This window comes from Contarinia nasturtii, unplaced genomic scaffold (genome assembly GCF_009176525.2).
Source record: "Contarinia nasturtii isolate CC-2019 unplaced genomic scaffold, AAFC_CNas_1.1 Cnas_scaffold_129, whole genome shotgun sequence".
NCBI lineage: Eukaryota > Metazoa > Arthropoda > Insecta > Diptera > Cecidomyiidae > Contarinia > Contarinia nasturtii.
Window position 1 is genome coordinate 3264080 of NW_022197486.1, and position 19047 is coordinate 3283126.

General features: G+C 34.4%; 4 protein-coding genes across 4 annotated transcripts in view; 1 reads left to right on the forward strand and 3 right to left on the reverse strand.

Moving 5' to 3' along the window:
* The window catches only part of LOC116350286 (ras-related protein Rap-1b), a 12283-nt gene extending 10407 nt beyond the window's left edge, over positions 1 to 1876 (reverse strand). Inside the window, exon 1 of the mRNA XM_031782043.1 lies at positions 874 to 1876. The gene's annotated coding sequence lies outside the window, so the exon portion shown is untranslated. The remainder of the gene's footprint in view (positions 1 to 873) is intronic.
* Positions 1877 to 6265: 4389 nt separating this feature from the next.
* Positions 6266 to 10466, reverse strand: LOC116350579 (probable transaldolase). Its single transcript, XM_031782418.1, has 4 exons — positions 10198 to 10466; positions 7724 to 7847; positions 7202 to 7441; positions 6266 to 7039 (listed from the first exon to the last, which is right to left on the reverse strand). Exons 1-4 carry the CDS (start codon positions 10292 to 10294, stop codon positions 6496 to 6498), a joined length of 1005 nt encoding a protein of 334 aa, XP_031638278.1. The 5' UTR covers positions 10295 to 10466; the 3' UTR covers positions 6266 to 6495.
* Positions 10467 to 10998: 532 nt separating this feature from the next.
* Positions 10999 to 14252, forward strand: LOC116350569 (coiled-coil domain-containing protein 22 homolog). Its single transcript, XM_031782391.1, has 8 exons — positions 10999 to 11124; positions 11435 to 11654; positions 11745 to 11866; positions 11946 to 11995; positions 12090 to 13085; positions 13159 to 13298; positions 13368 to 13533; positions 13632 to 14252. Exons 2-8 carry the CDS (start codon positions 11605 to 11607, stop codon positions 13884 to 13886), a joined length of 1779 nt encoding a protein of 592 aa, XP_031638251.1. The 5' UTR covers positions 10999 to 11124; positions 11435 to 11604; the 3' UTR covers positions 13887 to 14252.
* Positions 14253 to 14419: 167 nt separating this feature from the next.
* LOC116350573 lies at positions 14420 to 16430 on the reverse strand. The gene is made up of 4 exons (XM_031782406.1): positions 16294 to 16430; positions 15124 to 16155; positions 14872 to 15042; positions 14420 to 14800 (listed from the first exon to the last, which is right to left on the reverse strand). The coding sequence occupies exons 2-4, from the start codon at positions 16084 to 16086 to the stop codon at positions 14528 to 14530; spliced, it is 1407 nt and encodes a 468-aa protein (XP_031638266.1). The 5' UTR covers positions 16087 to 16155; positions 16294 to 16430; the 3' UTR covers positions 14420 to 14527.
* Positions 16431 to 19047: the final 2617 nt, after the last annotated feature.

A 19047-nucleotide genomic window follows, 5' to 3' on the forward strand; every position in this document is an offset into this window, starting at 1 on the left:
AAAAAAAGAGGAACAAAAAAAAATCGAATGCTCGTTATATATGTATAACCGTCCGTTGAGTATGGTTCAATAGATGATGATGCTTCGAAGTGAACATTATAAATGCTCACTCTTTTCGCTCCGTCTCCCATTTTTTCCCTTTTTTATGCATAGTTTTTTTCCGTTGCGTTTCTTTTTCGTCCATGGATTTTGTATTCTATACACACGAATTAATATATGGCAAACCGACGTTCACTCAGCTCAGACTGAGGCAAACGCGAGAAATACAAAGAAAATGAGCAGACAATATATTGAACTAACTGGTCAGCTGAGCTGGGCTAAAACAATAGAAGCTATTCATATTATTGATCAATCACTTCTATTGTTTTACCCCATTTGGCTGGCTAACGTACTGTCATCCCAGCTGACCAGTTAGTTCAATATATTGTCTGAAAATGAGAAATAGAGTAGAGAAGAAAACATAGATGAAAAATTTCACACTTGAATTAAGTAATAACGGAAGCGAAAAATTCACCACACGACAAATGCAAATGGTCCATGTGCCTCTCATTTGTTTTTCAAAACAATAAATATAAACAGACACAATAAATACGTTTTCTCTCTCTCTTGCCCGCTCAAAAGGATCATCAGGTCGTGCACAAACAAGCAATATATACAAGCGCTGACCGAAGGCACATACACTTTTGTTATGTTTACAATACAAAGAACAAGAATCGAATTTCATTGTTAACTGGATCTATAGAATGCTTGTTATCATTTGTCGTCTGCATGTTTATGGCAACAGCAAACGAGAAAAATTCTGATTAAAAAAAAAAGTTGAAAGAAAATCAAGGTGGAAAAAAGTGCAGCCAATGATTTATTGAATAAACTTACATTTTCACAGCATTTCTCTTCAATATCTCCGCGTGAGCTTTTGATGTACTTCTTCAATGTTTGCTCGTCCCAATGAGGCAAAAAAGCATACATGCACACAGTAAATGTTGAACAATGATTATTAACCAAATAAAACTGACGAAAAGCAAAAAACGAATCGCAAAGCACTTTGACAAATGTTCAAATCTCAAGTCTCAAGTCTCAAATGAATCGTTCACTTAATTCCCACTGAAATATCTTCTCACACCGAATATTTCAACAAACGAAATATTGTCTCTAAGCCACAAAGTATGTAGCGAGCTACCAAGCACTGGCACGTAAATGTTTCTTTTTTACTTGTTCGTTTTACACTTGTTGGCACACTGGCAGCCAATATTATTATATGTTTCTTCGCTCAAGAGAAAGCTACGTCTGCTGCTGCTCTGCTTGTTGTTTTATTATATTGTGTGTATGACCACACATCAAGAGCAGACGAGGAGCACCACACAGCACACGCAATTGCAAATAACACAACGCTACGCACAATATCTGATCGCAAACTGTTTCGTTTTGTCGAAAATGGTGAAGACTGTTTCTTGTGGTATTTGATTTTGTGGTGTTATTATCCACACGAAATATATAAAAAAGGAAACTTTGCTACAGAGCAAACACGCCGTTTTCTCGCATACAACACGGCCCGGGGAAAATGCTGGATTGAGTGAATGAGTAAGTGCGAGCTTCGAAATCAAAATTCAGTGTGTATATGCCAATCGTGTATATTTCTCTCAAGCGTATTGTAGTCCACTGTGGACGAGTCGACACATCGATGTGTTGTGCCGTTGTCGTCGTTGTCGTCATTCTCATCGTCTCTGAATCTCGTTGTGTATTCAATGCATGGATAAAATGTTGGAGAAGAGAGTAAAAGGTGCACAAACAGCCAATAGAACATTTACGAGCATATACACATATTCGTTACATGCAGTTCTTTACCCTTGTCTGCTGTTGCTGTTGCTGCCAACGATGGTGCTGTTGCTCTATACTGTACAGCTGGGTGTTATGGCCAAACGATATTCACTGTTGTCATTTCGACGAGTCCCGTTGGATCGGCATGTGCTTAAGCGTGGCACATTTAACAAGATATTTCGTTGTTCGTTCAAATCAACGTTGTGCATGTATTTAAGCTTTTCTATTCCAGCGTCGTTACAATTTCAGTAAGGAGATCGAGACGCAATTGGTGGTTTTGCGCGTCGGAAATACGTTACACACTCACTTGAATTTCACCGAAAGTTTTCATCGCGCGCGAAAATTCACACAAGCAGCGAAGCAACGTTCTCAACACCAATTGGTGTTCGTGTGTATAGCGTATCAACTTCAAAGATCCAATCTAGAGGAGAGATACTTTGTGTATAATACGTGATATACCAAATCTCTTTCTCTTTCTCCCGTTTACCCATTTTCCACAAGACATTGGTGCATAGGAAACAAAAACAACAAATATCATTGCTCCACCATTGTACGCTTCATTCGATTCGTATTCATTGCTCGATGTGTTTTCCGCCACACACAAAGCTCATAACATTCACACGAATGGAAGAATTGAAAGAATGACATAGAATCAAAGTGTTTTAGCGGGGAAAATGCTATGCTATGCACATTTTCCATCGTTTCATATCGCCTGCTGTTTATATTACTACGTAGTTGTACACACATCAATATAGATTGTCGTCGCTCACGATATAGCTCCGTTTTAGATTTATGGTAATGTTGAGCAATGCAGAGCGATTGCGAATTTTATAATTTCTTTTTTTTCCCTTCTCGCTGCCATCTTCGTGCGTAGCCAATTTAGTATCCAGTACATATAAAATCGAGCTTTCCACATTATCATGAAACGTAATAGCGAAAACAACAGCGACAGCAATAACACCAGTCTATTGGTGGGAATGCTGACACAATCTCTTCTTCATTTTTGATAGATAAATAACCATGACTGCGCTTCGACAACACCTCATCAACGCTGCATGCGTTCGTTTACTGTTATTCTCGTTTCGTTATTTCGTGTCTCCTCTTTTTTTTGTGTGCACTATTCTTCCGTTCAGTCGCGGACAAAGATTTATAGCAAGCGTAATTTTCAACTAAAAAAAAAGAGAAAAGGCTACGAAGAGGAGCAAGATAAAATGATTTTTCATCGTGTCTGCAATTGAAGTCTGCTTCGTTTCGGGCAAATGTACAACTTTCTCTTTTGCCACTCTTTGAGTGTCAGACAGATGAGGGAAATTTGAATTTTCTATCGTGCTCAAACATATATCTACATATATCGATTATGTGAATTTTCTTCGGTAGCTTACTCAACGCAAAACGTAGTTTCAATTCAATTTGCGTGAATCGTTTTTTCTGTCTTCTTCTTCTCCTCCTTCACTTTCATGTGCTCATTTTTTTTTCTTGAATTACCATTGAAAATCACAACGCATCACATTCAATTCGATGAAATACCGTTTTTTCCATGATGTACGCTTTTGGATTTTCAGGCAGTTTAATAATTAAATAAGTCGAATGTGGAGAGAATGAAAGAAGAGGGTGTGAAAAAGAATCAAACAGGTTGCGTCAGTGCATGAAATCAAATATATTTTTGAAATGCCTTTAGGAAGTTGCGTTTAAAAATATTTAAAATAACGACTCGCGTAACCAAAAGAATTGTTCTTTCCCCTTCCATATCAATTAATATTCGCGCTCGATTTTGCAACCAAAATATGGTGTTGAAATATAAATGTTGGCTCATTCATTTCGGTTTTGAAACCAATCTGTGTGTGTGTTGTGATTCTCAATTTAAATTCTATTGTGGGACGCAAACAACATTCTTCTTACTTCTTGTTTACTTAAAAAAATACAGAGAGAAAAGAGAAATCAGTTCAACCGTTTCGCTCCGATTTTTCACTAACGAACTGTAAACAATTGCTTTGCTCACTCGTTATTATTTCACCAAAGGGATGAAAATCATTTACATTTTACATGTAACCAGTTTGTTAAAATGCCATTGAAAAGGATTTCCTTTGTTTGTTTCTTCCTTTGTTTTTCATCAGTCTCTCTCTCTCTCTCTCTCTCTCTCTCTCTTTCTCTCTCTCTCTCTCTCTCTCTCTCTCTCTCTCTCTTTCTTTCTCTCTCTCTCTCTCTCTCTTTCTTTCTCTCTCTCTCTCTCTCTCTCTCTCTCTCCCTCTCTCTCTCTGTGTGTGTGTGTGTATGAGCGGGTACGTATGGTATTCTTACTTAGAAGTCTTTTTCTACATATACAAACATAATACGGTAGAATTTATGTTATTGTTTCATCTCTATTCACGATCTAGTCTGCGACGACAAATCTTCCCTTTTGTCTTTGGCATCGTTTTACTTTTCCGCACACCTTTAGTGTAGGGAAGGTATTGTATTAGGCCAAAAAATTAAAGTCATCCCAAAACATGTTTTCTATGCATATTTAATATAGAAAACACGATTGGAGATTATTTTGGGGCATATTAATGTGCGTCGCTGTGTGTGATGTGTCCTGTGTCCTGTGGCGTGTTGCCAAAATTTGTTAACTCGATAAATCTTTTTCCAAAAACTCAATTCAAATTCTGACTTTGCAGGATGATTTGGGACTACTAGGAGACGTGCTGATTAGTTTTTGAGCAATATCTGTTGACCGGTGTAATTTTTTTTGGTCCGAATGGAGTACCCACAATCCCACATCCATACATTTTTGATCATTTCTCAACCATTTTGGTGACACGATGGTTTCGTGCTCAGACATGAAATTCAAAATGTGACTTCACGGGATGATTGGGCACTACGAGAAATAAATCTGGTCAAATTTTCAACGACATTGATTGATCTGTGTAAAACTTAGACTCTGAAGAGGCACTTATGAGAAAAATGCCTTAAAATGATATTCTTTCAATTTGAACGCTGAATGAATGTTTAGTGGGGGGGAGAAACCCGAATCTGATGTTAGTTTTAAGATGCAATCAATTTTTCACACACTTTTCATACAAAAATCCACAAAAAGTTTCATTTTTGTATGAAAGACTTGCCTTTGTGATACCGTAATGATCTGAAACTTTGAACAGGCTATTTTTTGGATTGAAATTTCTTCAAACTTGGTGTGATTATTTATTTTGATAAGAAAATAATATTCACAAGTTTTCACGGTAATTTAAGTTACTGCAACCATACAAAGACCATGATTTCAGTTTATTACCAAAATTTCGGTTCCATGCGGAAAAGTCAGCTTGCGTACGTAAGCCTCTTTATTTTATTTTGTTTTACACTAATTTTATATAATGTCGACTGTATGCTATATATCGTTTGAAATTGTTTCGTTTGTTCTACAAAAACTTTATGAAAGGAACATATAAATCTTCACAAAAGTCTCAACGAACGCCACATCCCTGCGCGCACATACAAGAACAGCGAACGATTTTCGATATTCTTTCATGCTCAACACAGATTTTATTGAATTAAAATTAATTTCAAACAATTCAACAAAAAAAAAACACCGCAATAGAAAATTATGCATGAAATATTCTGATAAAATCATCAAGAAAATCATGAAGTAAAAACAACAACACAGAAATGGTTAAGAAAACAAAAAAATCATCAAGACCTTTTAATTAAGTAGGAAGTAAAACTTACCAACAATTTCACTCGAAAATAAATCCCTTATTTTCGTTGAAATCATTTTCAATTTGCGAGAAAGCGAGAGAGAGAGAAAAAGAAAGGAAGAACGATCAAGAGCAAACCATCTGTGTGCATATGGGTAAAAACTTTTATTATTTTCATGTGACGCAAATCAGCATCAGCCTTTCACTCCATTGACAGTTTAAAAACAAAAATTCTCGTTTAGCTTATTTTGATGCGAAGTATAATCTAGGCGCGTTAGCTTTATTTCACAAGATTCATCGGCGCGTGGAGTGGTAAAAAAGCTGGCATTTCACTTGATCTGAGAGCATTTTCATACAAAATTCAATATATTCAAAAGTTTTTCGGGGTGATTAATGATTGAAGTAAAACATATGTATTTTACATAGTAATAGCCGAAATGCGAAAACACTTAAGCGAAACACATGTCGACTCAAAAACGTGTTCAAAATTTTCTAAATGATATTAGTAGCAGACGGAACGAAAATTGTTGAAAATCCATGTAAATCAAAGTGGATACGTTTACATGAAATGTTTGAAAACATCCAGCACCTACACAAGGTCGTCCCCAATCAAATGAACGCAATTCTATTTCCGTTGTAAATTTCCGCTCGGAAACGAATTTCTCTCACAGTCTTGTTCTTTTTTTGTCATCTCATTCTTTTGTTGGAAAATGGGATTGATGGTTACAACTGCATTCAATCATGACAAAAGTCAAACAAAATACAGAAAACGAGACAATATGTTGGTTTTATTTTTGTAGTAAAAAAAATAGCGTTCATTTTATTTAATAGGAATGTAAAATCGTAGAAAGTTTTTAAATTGGAAAAGGAAAATATGATTCATGCACTTTGATCGTAAAGAGTATATGAGTCACATAAAATTTTATTGTGAAACATCAATGAAATTTCTTAAAAATCTATTGTGCGGTGTGTCATTTCTTCTCCATTTCATTCCCATTCACTCCGTAGTTGTTCATTTTGATTCGGTGAAGTAGCCGGCAAGAAGTTTTTCCAATTTTCGTGCATCAACAGCGAATTTACGAATACCGTCGGATAGTTTATCGGTGGACATTTCATCTTCGTTCATCATCCAACGGAATTTGGCCTCGGTCAATTGAAGCTTTTCAAGTTTTAATTTTTTCGCTTCAACTGGATTCAATTGTTGGGGCACAGATGCATTGGTGCTAGCCAACTCAGCCAACAATTTTGGGCTAATTGTAAGCAAATCACATCCAGCCAATGCGGTCACTTCACCCGTATTACGGAATGATGCCCCCATAACGACGGTTTTGTAATCGAATTTTTTGTAGTAATTGTAGATTTTGGTGACGGAAACAACACCCGGATCATCATTTGCTGCAAATTGTTTGGTGTCTGTATTGGCGACATACCAATCCAAAATACGACCAACAAATGGTGAGATTAATGTCACGCCAGCTTCAGCGCAGGCAACAGCTTGTGCAAATGAAAACAGCAAAGTTAAATTACAGTGAACATTATGCTCCTTTTCCAAAGTCCTTTTTAAAAAAAAAAAAATATATACGACCGTCGATGTTTTGAATGGGCATAAGAAAAATGGAAGAGAAAAAAAATTGAAAATGAGAAAAAAATACACCCAATTCAAATGATGAAAATTCAAATTATATATTGAATGAGATAGAACAGACAATGGTACATACTTAGCTGCTTGGATACCTTCCCACGTTGATGCCAATTTGATTAAAATTCGGCTGCGATCGATGCCCAACTCCTCGTACAATGCAATCAATTTCAATGCCTTGTCAATGCTGGCTTGCGTATCAAACGATAAACGAGCATCCACTTCAGTTGATACACGACCTGGTACAATTTTCAAGATTTCCACACCAAACAACACCGATAGATAATCAAAAGCTTCGGCGATTTTCTCATCAACAGTTCTAAAAAATTCGAATAACAAACCGAGAAATGGAATGAAAATAAAAACAAAAACGAAAAATATATCTTAAATAGTCAAATATAATCATCGTGTATGGTGTAAAATGTTGCTCGAAAATGAGCAATTAAGTTAATGAGATTTCTGAATTTACCAATTTGACAATGCTCTGAGTTTGTGCAAAAAGCAAACCAAATGGATAGACAAGACAAAATGACATCGAGATTATTGAATACATATCTATGTATACGCATGATGTGGAGTGGGGTGAACAAAAGATACTTACGTTCCTGTTTTGTTGCCATGCTTAACAGCACATTGGATGAGATGTTGGTATTGTTCTTGTTGGGCGGCTGATAGGATCAACGATGGATTTGTTGTGGCATCAGTTGGCTTGTGCGCTTTCATAGCTATAAAATAATTCAAGTTGAAAACATCTCAATTTATGGGGATTTCACATTGTGGTCATTAATTCATTTAATTGCTATCAACGGGAAAAAATCGTATATATCTGCTATGGTTTTCGGTTTTTTCTTTATAAATGAAGCGCTTTGAATTTCGTCTGATAAAACATTTCAACCACACACACACACACAAAATGATTGGCATACTGAATATGGGGAAACGAAGTGATTTCAGTGAAAATACCAAAAATGAATAGAAATGCCAGATTGATTGTTCATTTTAACCTTTGAGGAAGTAATTAAGTGCTTTTTTCTGAAAGACGTGAAGAGATAGAAGCTGAGAGAGAAAAATGTGAAAGGTATGAGGGCATTAAGGCTTTTATTTAACCAGGCTCGTTAATAGCTTTATTTGTGCTAAATGCGGCGTGAACAATGTCTTTTTCGCATTTTCTTTTTTACGCAACCCATTATCCTGACGATTCTATGACGATGTTTTATATTGATATTTAAGCGCGACCCTTACCCATCGCTTTTCCCGATTCCCTCTTTCTGTCTATGTCTTTCTCTGACACACCCTCAATCTCTTTTTATTTGTCTTTGTCTGGGGCTTTTAAGTTTGATTTTGTGTGGGCTGATACACAGAAAATTTATTTTTGGTAAATATGAAGGTGAATCTGTAAGTTTAATATTACTTTTACCAATTACCGTACGAATTTTACCATTTTGTCATCTTCGACAGTCAAGCGGCAATTGGTAAATGTAATATGTGGAAAAATTTCATCTGGAATTGAAAAAAAAAAAATCGTTTAGCTTTGCATTTACCAAACAAAAAAAAATGCTGTGCAGAGTAAGCGTTTTCGCAAAATTTCATTTGGTTACATTATTTAATGTTCGGTTTTCTGATCGTCTCTAGTCTCTTTTACTATTCTTTGCGTTGCTATCTTATCATACGATGTTAATCTGGGTAAACCTTTCTCTTGTAAATAGAATTGATGTAGGCGCTACTATAATATCTTGCCATAGTCTATTGCTTTATAGCTTTCTAATTAGAAAATGTTTTCTTATCTCGGTTATATGGCCAAAAGTTTGCCGTTGTATTGAAGTTGATCGACCGAAAATTTACATGTATTGGGTGTGTTGTGCGAATCCTTTTACAGCAATCGCAAGTCGTAATTGTAATGTAAAAGAATCCCACCGATACACAGAAAGTGAGCCGCATGGAATTATCACGTAAATGAGGGAAGAGTTTTGTTGTAAACGATACGCGCCGTAGTATACACACTCTATGCTCTTTATTTTTTGCTATGTTCTTCTTCTTCTTCTCCTTCTTTCAATTAGCAATGTTGTTGTTGCTGCCTGGTGTTGATGGTGATTTTGTTTTGTTGTAACAATGTTTGTTATTTTTGTTGTTGATGGTGATTTTGATTGTCCGTTTTGCGGACGTTTGTGCGCACGTAATGGTCAAATGTTTACGATAACCTTTTAATTCTCATGTGCAGCAAACAATTTATTTGCCATGCAATCGTTTTCGTTATTCGAGCGCTGTTATGTTCAAGAGCGTGAGACAAATGTTTTTATGACATGAGATCGAGAGCATGCTTGAAATTTCCGTTATTACGCGCTCTAATCTCTTCGAGTGTTTTCTAGCACTTATCGCCGAGAAACCATAAAAAAATATTACACAAAAATTGCAATGCTACGAGAAACTTTAAAGGTTTACAATGTTTTGTTCGCTCTTCAAGAAAAAAAAAAAAAAAAACAATAAAATAACACCCGATCTCTAGAAGGTCTAATAAGTCTTATTTGATTTCCCCCTTTCTCTCTCTCTCTATCGCGCTTTTTGATTGTCTCTGTTGTTCAATCACTTTCAAATGCCGTCTAAGGTGTGTATTTGAAGTTCATACGTTCAATGCGCAATCAAAGTTGATTTATTTATTGTAAACGATCATAGTGTTGTTGTTGATTTTTTGTTCTCAATATTCCAAATCGTGTAACATGCGTGCAATGTGAAAGCCAAGGTCAAATGTTCAAACCAATTGCATAATTCAATGACTAGAAAGTTTTTATTTGTTATTTACGTCGTTGTCTTTTTATTTGACTATGAATCGATTCCGTGAGTGCGTGTTACACACTCATTTAATGACAGACATACAAACCCGAACAAACATCATTATAGAAAATGATGTGCATGTGTATAGATATTCAAATGGAAATGGTTGGTGCGCTTAACATCCATTTGACTACAGTCCCAAAATGCCAAAGGGTTAACGAGCACACAAAAATAAATAAAAACGGAAGACAACGTTGTAGTTGCACGAACCATTTCATTTTAAATTGAATACATATTTCCACATACCCTCAAAATCGCCGGTATCAGCTACGATGGTTGTCATCGTTTTCAATTGGTCCAGAGCGGAGCCAGTTTTGCTCTTTTTCACTTGTGGTTCACTCATTTTCGTTTCTCAATTTCAAGTACACAAAACAACGAACGAAAAAAGGGTCTCGGAAAATTGCCAAAAACTACACGACAAGAAACCAAAAAAATAAAACTATATTGAAAATTACAAGCGGCAGCACCAACTAATCCGGTTCGAATAACAGCGCCGATCGGAATAAATTACGCTCAATCGACAAAACACGTATCAAGTACGTTCGACGATTTTTAGTACGCACAATGTGATACGATGCACGTTCGCATGTAGTTGTGATGTGTATGTATACTTTTACATTCAAAATGTTGTTGATTTCAGCCTAATCGGCATTATATGACACTATATGGTTGATGGTGTTTGTGCATTCGGCCACTCTGTCACATACAATTTTTTACAAAAATTGTGTATACATTTCATATAAATCGTTGGTTTTGTTGTTGCTGTTGATACTTTGATAAGTGGCATTTTGAATGGCTCCATTTTCGATGTCATCGTATGACACGATTGTGTGTATACTGTGATGCAACGCACCGTTGGCATGATCGAATGTAAAAGAACAAGCAAAAAATGACTCGTTAAATTAAATTAAATTAGCAACAGTGGCTAGATACTAGTTCAGTCAAATTGCTATTTTTTAATATCGGAACATAGTCACAAAAAGGAATTAGAATAGAAAATTACTGGAAAAAACAACATACACTATATGCACGCATACATACACTGAATATACAAAAATGATACACACACACACAGTCGACACAACGAACTGTCAACGTCACACACAACAAACGAAATCAATGCGGTGTTATCGTGTTGTGTTTTTTTCTGTTTCTTCTCATCATATTCTTCATGTAAATTATTTTTCGACTATACGTTTTCAATTTATTTGTCCCTTTTATTAGTTTTCTAATTCAAAGTAATATTTCAATTAAAATCTACATTTTATACGCATACACATTGAATTTGATGGAGTTATTGAATCGTGTATAATTTAACAAATGAAATTGTCATAAACAAACTAATATTTTGTGTACATTTGTGTGTTCTGCACGACGTTTGTCCGAAAAGCAATTAATTAAAATTCAATAATAATAAAAAGTGTTGCATGCACATTAGATTTGCATTAATGGCCAAGCTATAACAACAATTCATTCTTTTCAGATAAATTAGGGGTGGACAATACACAGTTTTTTGTATGTGTTTTTTTGTTTCGATAAATTTTTTTCCAACAAATTCATTCGAACTGATACGCTGAATGGATTTGTCAAACATTTCAATCATTCACTTAATCGACTAGCATACAATTTGCTCATTTTTCCTAACTAAATACCATGGATGAAGTCGATAACATTATCATTCACTCATTGCGACAAATTGGGTGGTAAGCATTTTTTTTCTTAATCATTTTAAAAATTTGGGCTTGTTTCAATCACTCACTATGAGTCATTCTTTTTTTTTTAAATTTGAATAGTAAACTTGATGGTGAAGTAACAAGTTTGGTTGACTTTACGCCTGAACTGTTGGTACATTGTACCGCAAAATGTTTACATCTCATTCAACCAGATCTTGAAGTACCTGAAAGTCTTCCACCAGGTAAGCTGATGTACATTCACCGACCATTTTGAATTCGATATGAAGTATGAATGATTAATTCAATACAAAAACCATACAGGTATAGCACAGCGCTACAATGTGACCACTGCATTGGCGGAGGCATGTGCCGTAAGTAGAAAATTGCCTTTTTCACCTCTTTCTCTTTCTCTCTGCTTTTTCAAATTGTGCAAAATCGATTAACCAGTTTTTGTCTGTCAAACAGTCAGTGGGATTTCGTGGCGATATCGGTTATCAATCGTTCCTTTATTCAAATGTAACGGAGGTGCGTCGTGTATTTATGTTTTTGATTGAGCGACTGCCAAAAGAAGCAGACAAAGAGCATTTGGATGAAATTCATACGGATCGTAAATCATTGCTTGACCATAACATTCGACAAAATATTAAAATTCAATTGAATGCCGCATGGACACCGCAATATTGTAAAAAATTTGGTGCACGTAAATTTGGTAATTTAATTGCAATTCAAGCATCAAATAATGGTTTTTTACCGCAAAAGCTCAATGTACCGCATGCAATTGAAAAGAATCAATCGAACGAGCTTAATGAATATTGGTCAAAGCGTTCGCCAACAATATTCCAACAGACGACCAGTAGCAATATATGTGCATCGTTGATTCACAAAAATGATCAGGATTTATTGGGTTCGCAGGTCACAATCACTGCAAGCAATGATGAAAATCAGAAACCAGTGCCAATATTGCAACGAAACTTTCGAAAATTGATAAAAATTCAAAAATCAATCGTTGCACCATCGTCATACATAAAAAAAGACAACCTAAAAAATGTGACATCGGTACAACAATTGGCATTGAACAATGTTGAAATTCCAAATGAAAATGATATTGTGGTTATGCCAGAGATTCGTGAATCGGATGCCATACGATTTGAAATTGAAAAAATGAAAGCTGAAATTAAGAATTTACTACAGCATCGTCAAGATCTACAATCACAAATGGCTGAATGTAAAACAAGCGCTAAAACATTAACCGATCAATTGCCACAATTGCAAAGTGAGAGAAAACTAAAAGAACGTACGCATTTGCTATTGGAAAATCCAGAAGAGAATATTGAGAAAATGAACAAAGTGCTGGCCACATCACATGAACGTATCAAAAAATTGAAAGATCAATGGGACGAGCATCGTATTCCATTGGAACAACAAATTGAAATTGCACGAGGCTCTTCCAACTCAAAATATGTACGCATTATACTCAGATTTGCTTTTGAGCATTTCATAATTTCATTGTTTTACTTTTTTCTTTTTTATACAGTCACACACAAAGCAACTTCTTGACGAAATTAAATTAACGAAAGAGGAGACCGAAGAATTGGCCGATAAATTGAAACAAAAAGCCACACTACATGCAAAACTAGTCGATGAATTTGAAAAAAATAACCGGAATTTAAACAGGTTTGAATGATATTCATAAAATGAATTATTTTTCTTTTCTCAATGTGCAATTTGTGTTCGAATCTCTAGGAATTCGTATACATCGCGCATTTTAGAAATTATCGGAAATATTCGCAAGCAAAAAGCCAGCATCGATAAAGTTTTAAGCGATACGCGTGATATACAGAAAGAAATCAACACAATAAATGGTCAACTCGATCGACAGTTTACCGTGACCGATGATCTGCTATTCAAAGTAACTTTTTCATTAATTTGGCTAACTTTTTTCCGATTTGTCCTCTTTGAAGAGACTCCAATTAATTCGGTTTTTATTTATTGCTCTTTACATTGCAGACAGCAAAAAAAGACGAGCCATCGAAAAAGGCTTATAAGCTATTGGCAACATTACATTCGAATTGTGGTGACTTAATACAAATGGTTAATGAAACGGGCCAAGTGGAACGTGAGATTCGTGACCTTGAAGATCAAATTGAAAATGAACGTGATCGGAATATTCCCGATAATTTTAAACGCATAACAAACGATTTAAAATTACTGGAAACCGAAGCCAAGGAATTACAAGAGAAAATAAACGTGCTCAAATTGTAGCCTTCTTAGTTGCCTGTTCTGTACTAGATTGTAGTTTCAATAACAATACATCACAAACAAATGTCAGTTAATTATGGGATCACTATATATATATAGTAGTACACAGATTTTAGCCAAACAAACAAACATGTGGAGCAAAGTTTTAAGAGTGCAGATGCCACAGATGCCACAGATGATTTAGTATTTTTTCAAAACACACACACACCTAAACACATAAACGCATTTCAATTGAGATGGTGTGTTTGTCGTTAAACTGGATTTTATCACATTAAAATCATTATTAAAAGAGAGAAAAGTGTTCTTGTTAAGATTATTACATGCAATTATTAAAATAAAGAGACAAAAGACTCATAGAGATTTAAATCATTTTATACATTTTAATTATCCCGATAGTGATTCAATATTCGGGAGAGTTCAACATACTTGACAACTAGATCAATCTCAAAGTTTTGCAAATTCTTTAGCTACTTTTCACTTATACCGTGCATCACAGGGCGTCTTTATGATGGAAATTTTATTGAAAACAAATGATGTGTATTCTAAAAAATCTACATAGATTTCTTTTATTAAATATTCATTAGACCTATACAACAATATTTAAGTTGATCAACGCAATTCATGCTTGCGTTGCGGTTAAATATTCAGTTTCGTTTGGCGTCAACTTCTGGCGGTATATACGAGGTTTCCGCTGTTTTCTTTTCACGCCCATAAACCTTTTTCTCCGTATGATCGCCTGAAATTTTTTCCAATTGCAAATCGATTTTTTCTTCATTATCAAAGAACCATAATTTCTCCTCTTGTTCGCTCATGGTTTGCATCAATTCGTCGATTTTTTTGAGCCGATTATGGTGATCAACACGAGTCAATTCCTCTTGTAATTTTGTTTGACGGATTTGCTCCCACAATGTGTAAATCTGTAAATGAACCGCGGCATTTACTTTAATATTTCATTCGTGTTTTAATGTGCAATATATGACATGTATACCTTTGTCTGTTCTTCAATTTCCTTGGCTTCATTCTCTTTAACGGTCTGTACAGCTAATTTATGGATGACATTTTCGAGTGATTCTGACTCCAGTGATGTGCTTGATTCGGCCAATTTGTCAACAGCTTCAAGAAATTTTTTATAATTTTCATCCGTATCGCGATCTTTAATCTAATCAGAGTTTTAAAAAAATAGAATGTTTAAGACAACAATAGAATATAAGTTTACAACTAAAAATAAAAACCAATTTACCTCGGCCAACTGTTTTTTCGCAATATCAACGGCATCTTTGTACAATTGATTTTTATTGGCAAGTGATTCGATGAATTGAATGCCATCGGCGTATTTTTCATAATATGTGTATCCCATTAATTTGATCGAATTACCAATTGCACCATCAAAATATTGACCAATTGCTAAAAATGTTTTGCCAACTAAATGATGACTGTTGCGTAAATCAAAGTGATCATCAAAATATGGATTTCGTAAAAAGTTGATTCGGACCCGAATTTCTTCTTTTTTATCACGTTTCTTTGCCTTCTTTGTGGATCGTGCATCAGCTATGGCGCGCATTGCTTCCGATACTTGACTCGCGAGTTCAGCATCAGTTGCTTGATTTTTCAACAGATCATCGAACGGTTCGGCATTCTCCAGATATTTGTAACATGCATACAACGACAGCATGCGATTGATTGGATTTTCGAAATTCTCTTGGAGCATTAAAAATGTTGACACTTTGGCTGCCATTCGATAATCTTTTAATTTTATCAATTTATCGAGACAAAGATTTGCGGTAAATGAATCCAAAAATACACCATAGCTCAATCGATCATCGAGAATATAAACCAAATTCTCAAAATCATTGTCACTAAAATCCAAATGATGCCGTATGACGGCATGTGATGTTGATGCCAATGTATTGGACGTTTCAGTCGATAATCGCATTTTGTGCACCATATCCGATAATTCATTCAACATTTTATTGTCATTCATTCGATTTACAAAAATGTCAAAATCGACGGCACACACTTTGCCCTGTTGATTGAATTGCCGTTCCAAATCATAGTAGAATAAATCAGGCCGAATCTTTTGCAGAATCGGGGATTTTAAGCGATTCTCCCAAGCCTCCGAACATTTGTATGCTTCGGATAAAAAGTAACGTACATTGGTGGCTTTCACATGGAATTTGTTGAGGCACACTTGTTTCCACATCATTGATTTCCGTTTTCAAATCTTTTTTCCAAAATTATCGTTTACTGCATGCATAAAAATGTCGAAGTCAAACTGAAAATACAATGAAATTGTTTAATAACCGGTGTCGTCTACAAAATTCCCTTGCACAATTCACAATAACAATGTTAATTCGATGAAAACACCGTATTTGATGCAAATCGACGCAATAACACGAATAATTATTATCACCTTTTTTTTGTTTTTGTTGATCGATATTATCGGCACACAATGTGAAAGATAGAATTGGCGATGGAGATATGTCTTTTCTTTCCATTCGCTGAGTCGCAACAAAAGTTTTACATTGAGGGTTATGAAACTGTCATTCGCATTTCGTTCACAATGTATACACATGGATTTGACAAATCAAAATACACAGCAAAAATGAGGCAGCCCTATGTGAAAGGTGCGCAGGGTTTTATAATTCAATAAATGGTCCTGTTTTTTTACGTTCCGAATTTGAATAATTCATTTCAATCAGCCCATGAATAAATAAGATACAAATAAATTAAACGAATGGAATTTATTTATTTTGTCTCTGTCTTTATTTGATGAATTCTTCCAGGGTAAATTACAAATTACAAAATAGATTATAAGATGTGTGTGTGTGTGTATGTATGTGCAGAAGATCGGCCAAACACCACAAAATTCATTGATTAAGCTGCGAGTATTTTTTTTTAAAACTTTGTTTTGTTTAGGTTTTCATTTGTGTGTCATTTATTCGTTTCCATATTAATTATGATAGCAAATAAAGATTATCTAATGTGTGTGTGTACTGTTTTGAACTCTAAAGAATTGGTCATAAAGATTGCATCAAATTTTTAAACGTTTAATTTTTGAATTGAATCGATCTGTATTTTAAATAAAATATACTGATCGCTTCAATTTAAAAATCGTCTGGTAAAATTTTGGGGTGAAACTTTGATTTCATCTAGATCTAGAGAAGAAAGAGGACGATATTACTATGCGGATGCATTGTTCAACTCTTTTTTGCTCGGATTTTTATTTTAAATTCAAAACATTGTCTGGTTGAAACAGGGCTTACTAACTCATCATCCTTTCAAATAGGATGAGATGACTCCTCACATGTTGTGTCGGTGTGTTTTTTTGTGTGAAGATGTCTTCTTCTTCTTCTTTTTTTCGAAATATTTTCTGATGTGCCATGGATATGTTAGATAAAAGTGATGATGAATTTTGATGAGAGTTTAAAATATATGTACGATTTTTTTGAGGGATTATGCATATGGTTTCATGGTAATAGGTGCTCATTGAAATTCTTTTATTGTTTTGTTTTTAAATGCAATAAATTGTATGTGTATTATTCACGTAGTGTGTTGAACTCTATTGCATAATTGTTAATTTTTAAGTCGTTTTCTTAAAATATAAATATTATTTTGAACAAGTTTGAAATTTAAAAGTGGTTAAATATCGGTTTTCATTTCGATTATTGTTTGAGAAATAGATTTAAAAAAAACCAGGAGTACTTTTTTTATTGAAAGGGAAAATAACAGAGTCGCATTTTTGCACGATGTTTTAAATCATCTGGAGAGACTACTAAATATAAATGTTCTGTTTAAACTGTTTTTTTTTCTTCAACTATTAGGAACTGTTTATTATTAGATTTTAATTCCACTACGTGAACTATTTCATTCGTTACTGAAAACACTGTGAGTCATTTTTCAAATGGGACGCTCAATTCAATGGCGTCATTCGTTTTTCTCTATCACGACGGAGTTTTTTACAATTTTCCTTGGAAGTTTTTTTTTATTGATGCCATTTTTGGCTTTTCAAAAAAATTCCAAGGAAAATTGTAAAAAACTCCGACGTGATATAGAAAAACGAATTCAGCGTCCCAAAATTATGCGGAAATGGTGTCTTTCATGTCAGTTAGATTTTTAGTGACGCACAGTGAAATGATTAGTATTTTCTCTTTAAATAAATGCATGGATTATCTATTGAGAAAACAAAATAGTGGCTATTTTCCATCCATTTCTCATTAAATTGACCATCTCTATTACCATGAGTTCTCTTATTTTCATTTAAATCACCATTGTAAGTGTTATTGTTCCATTTTGTTCAGTTATGCATTCAATAGCCCCTTTATGTTAATGTGTAAATATGAAGTATTTTTTTTTTGTTTCGTTAGTTTGAATATGAATATGATTATATGTGATGATTTTTTTGTATAAATTAATTGTTTTCATTCACAACAATATGATTTCATGCGATAATGTTTATAATAAGTGTTTTAGTTTCATTTGTTGTTTTGGTAAAGTTCCTTTGGTAGTTATGTTTTTCTTTTCCTTGAAAATGTAATGTTTCCATGCAAAGTGAAGATTATGTATACGTTAAATTCAAAGTGTCACATTTCTTTATCATTCGTTAGTTGAGATTTAAAGAGATTTTTTTTTTAAAATACAGATGAATTATTGTAATTTTTTTTGTTTGTTTGTTTCTTTTTTTATGATAAATAATTGTATTTATAGTGTGAAGAGATCAAATGACAAAAAAATCTTGCACAACTTCAAAGTCGTACACTCATGATCTCTGTCATCACAAAAAATGATTTTCGCTATAGTAACGACGGAACTATAAGTTTAACACTGTGTACGAGTGTAAAGTTGTAATATTATCACATTAAGAATGACAGGTAGATGTAAATGTAAAACGGAAAAATAGGAAGCAGACAGTTTTAATAATTGAAGCGATTCATTCGAATGAAGAAGAAAAGTGTGTGTTAGCAAACGATGATAAGCGAAGAACGATGACACATCATATGTGTGACGGAGTGGAGAAATGGAGTGGCTCTCAAAATAAGAACTATTGTTAATATTTGTCAAGTGAAATGTCACGAACAAAAATGGCACAACTCGTTATGAGTGTGTAAATGAATTGAGAACAATAAAGAAAGAGATAGATGAAGATTTTTTTTTTTTTTCGAATAGA

Coding starts and splice junctions, on each gene's coding strand:
- LOC116350569 (XM_031782391.1), top strand. CDS start 11,605: ATGGATGAAGTCGATAACATTATCATTCACTCATTGCGACAAATTGGG. Junction 11,655..11,744: donor TCATTGCGACAAATTGGGTG/GTAAGCATTTTT, acceptor AAATTTGAATAG/TAAACTTGATGGTGAAGTAA. Junction 13,299..13,367: donor AATAACCGGAATTTAAACAG/GTTTGAATGATA, acceptor TCGAATCTCTAG/GAATTCGTATACATCGCGCA.
- LOC116350573 (XM_031782406.1), bottom strand. CDS start 16,086: ATGATGTGGAAACAAGTGTGCCTCAACAAATTCCATGTGAAAGCCACC. Junction 15,043..15,123: donor CGAAAAAACAGTTGGCCGAG/GTAAATTGGTTT, acceptor AACTCTGATTAG/ATTAAAGATCGCGATACGGA. Junction 14,801..14,871: donor AAATTGAAGAACAGACAAAG/GTATACATGTCA, acceptor GTTCATTTACAG/ATTTACACATTGTGGGAGCA.
- LOC116350579 (XM_031782418.1), bottom strand. CDS start 10,294: ATGAGTGAACCACAAGTGAAAAAGAGCAAAACTGGCTCCGCTCTGGAC. Junction 7,848..10,197: donor TGATACCGGCGATTTTGAGG/GTATGTGGAAAT, acceptor ATTATTTTATAG/CTATGAAAGCGCACAAGCCA. Junction 7,040..7,201: donor GAAGGTATCCAAGCAGCTAA/GTATGTACCATT, acceptor TTTTTTAAAAAG/GACTTTGGAAAAGGAGCATA.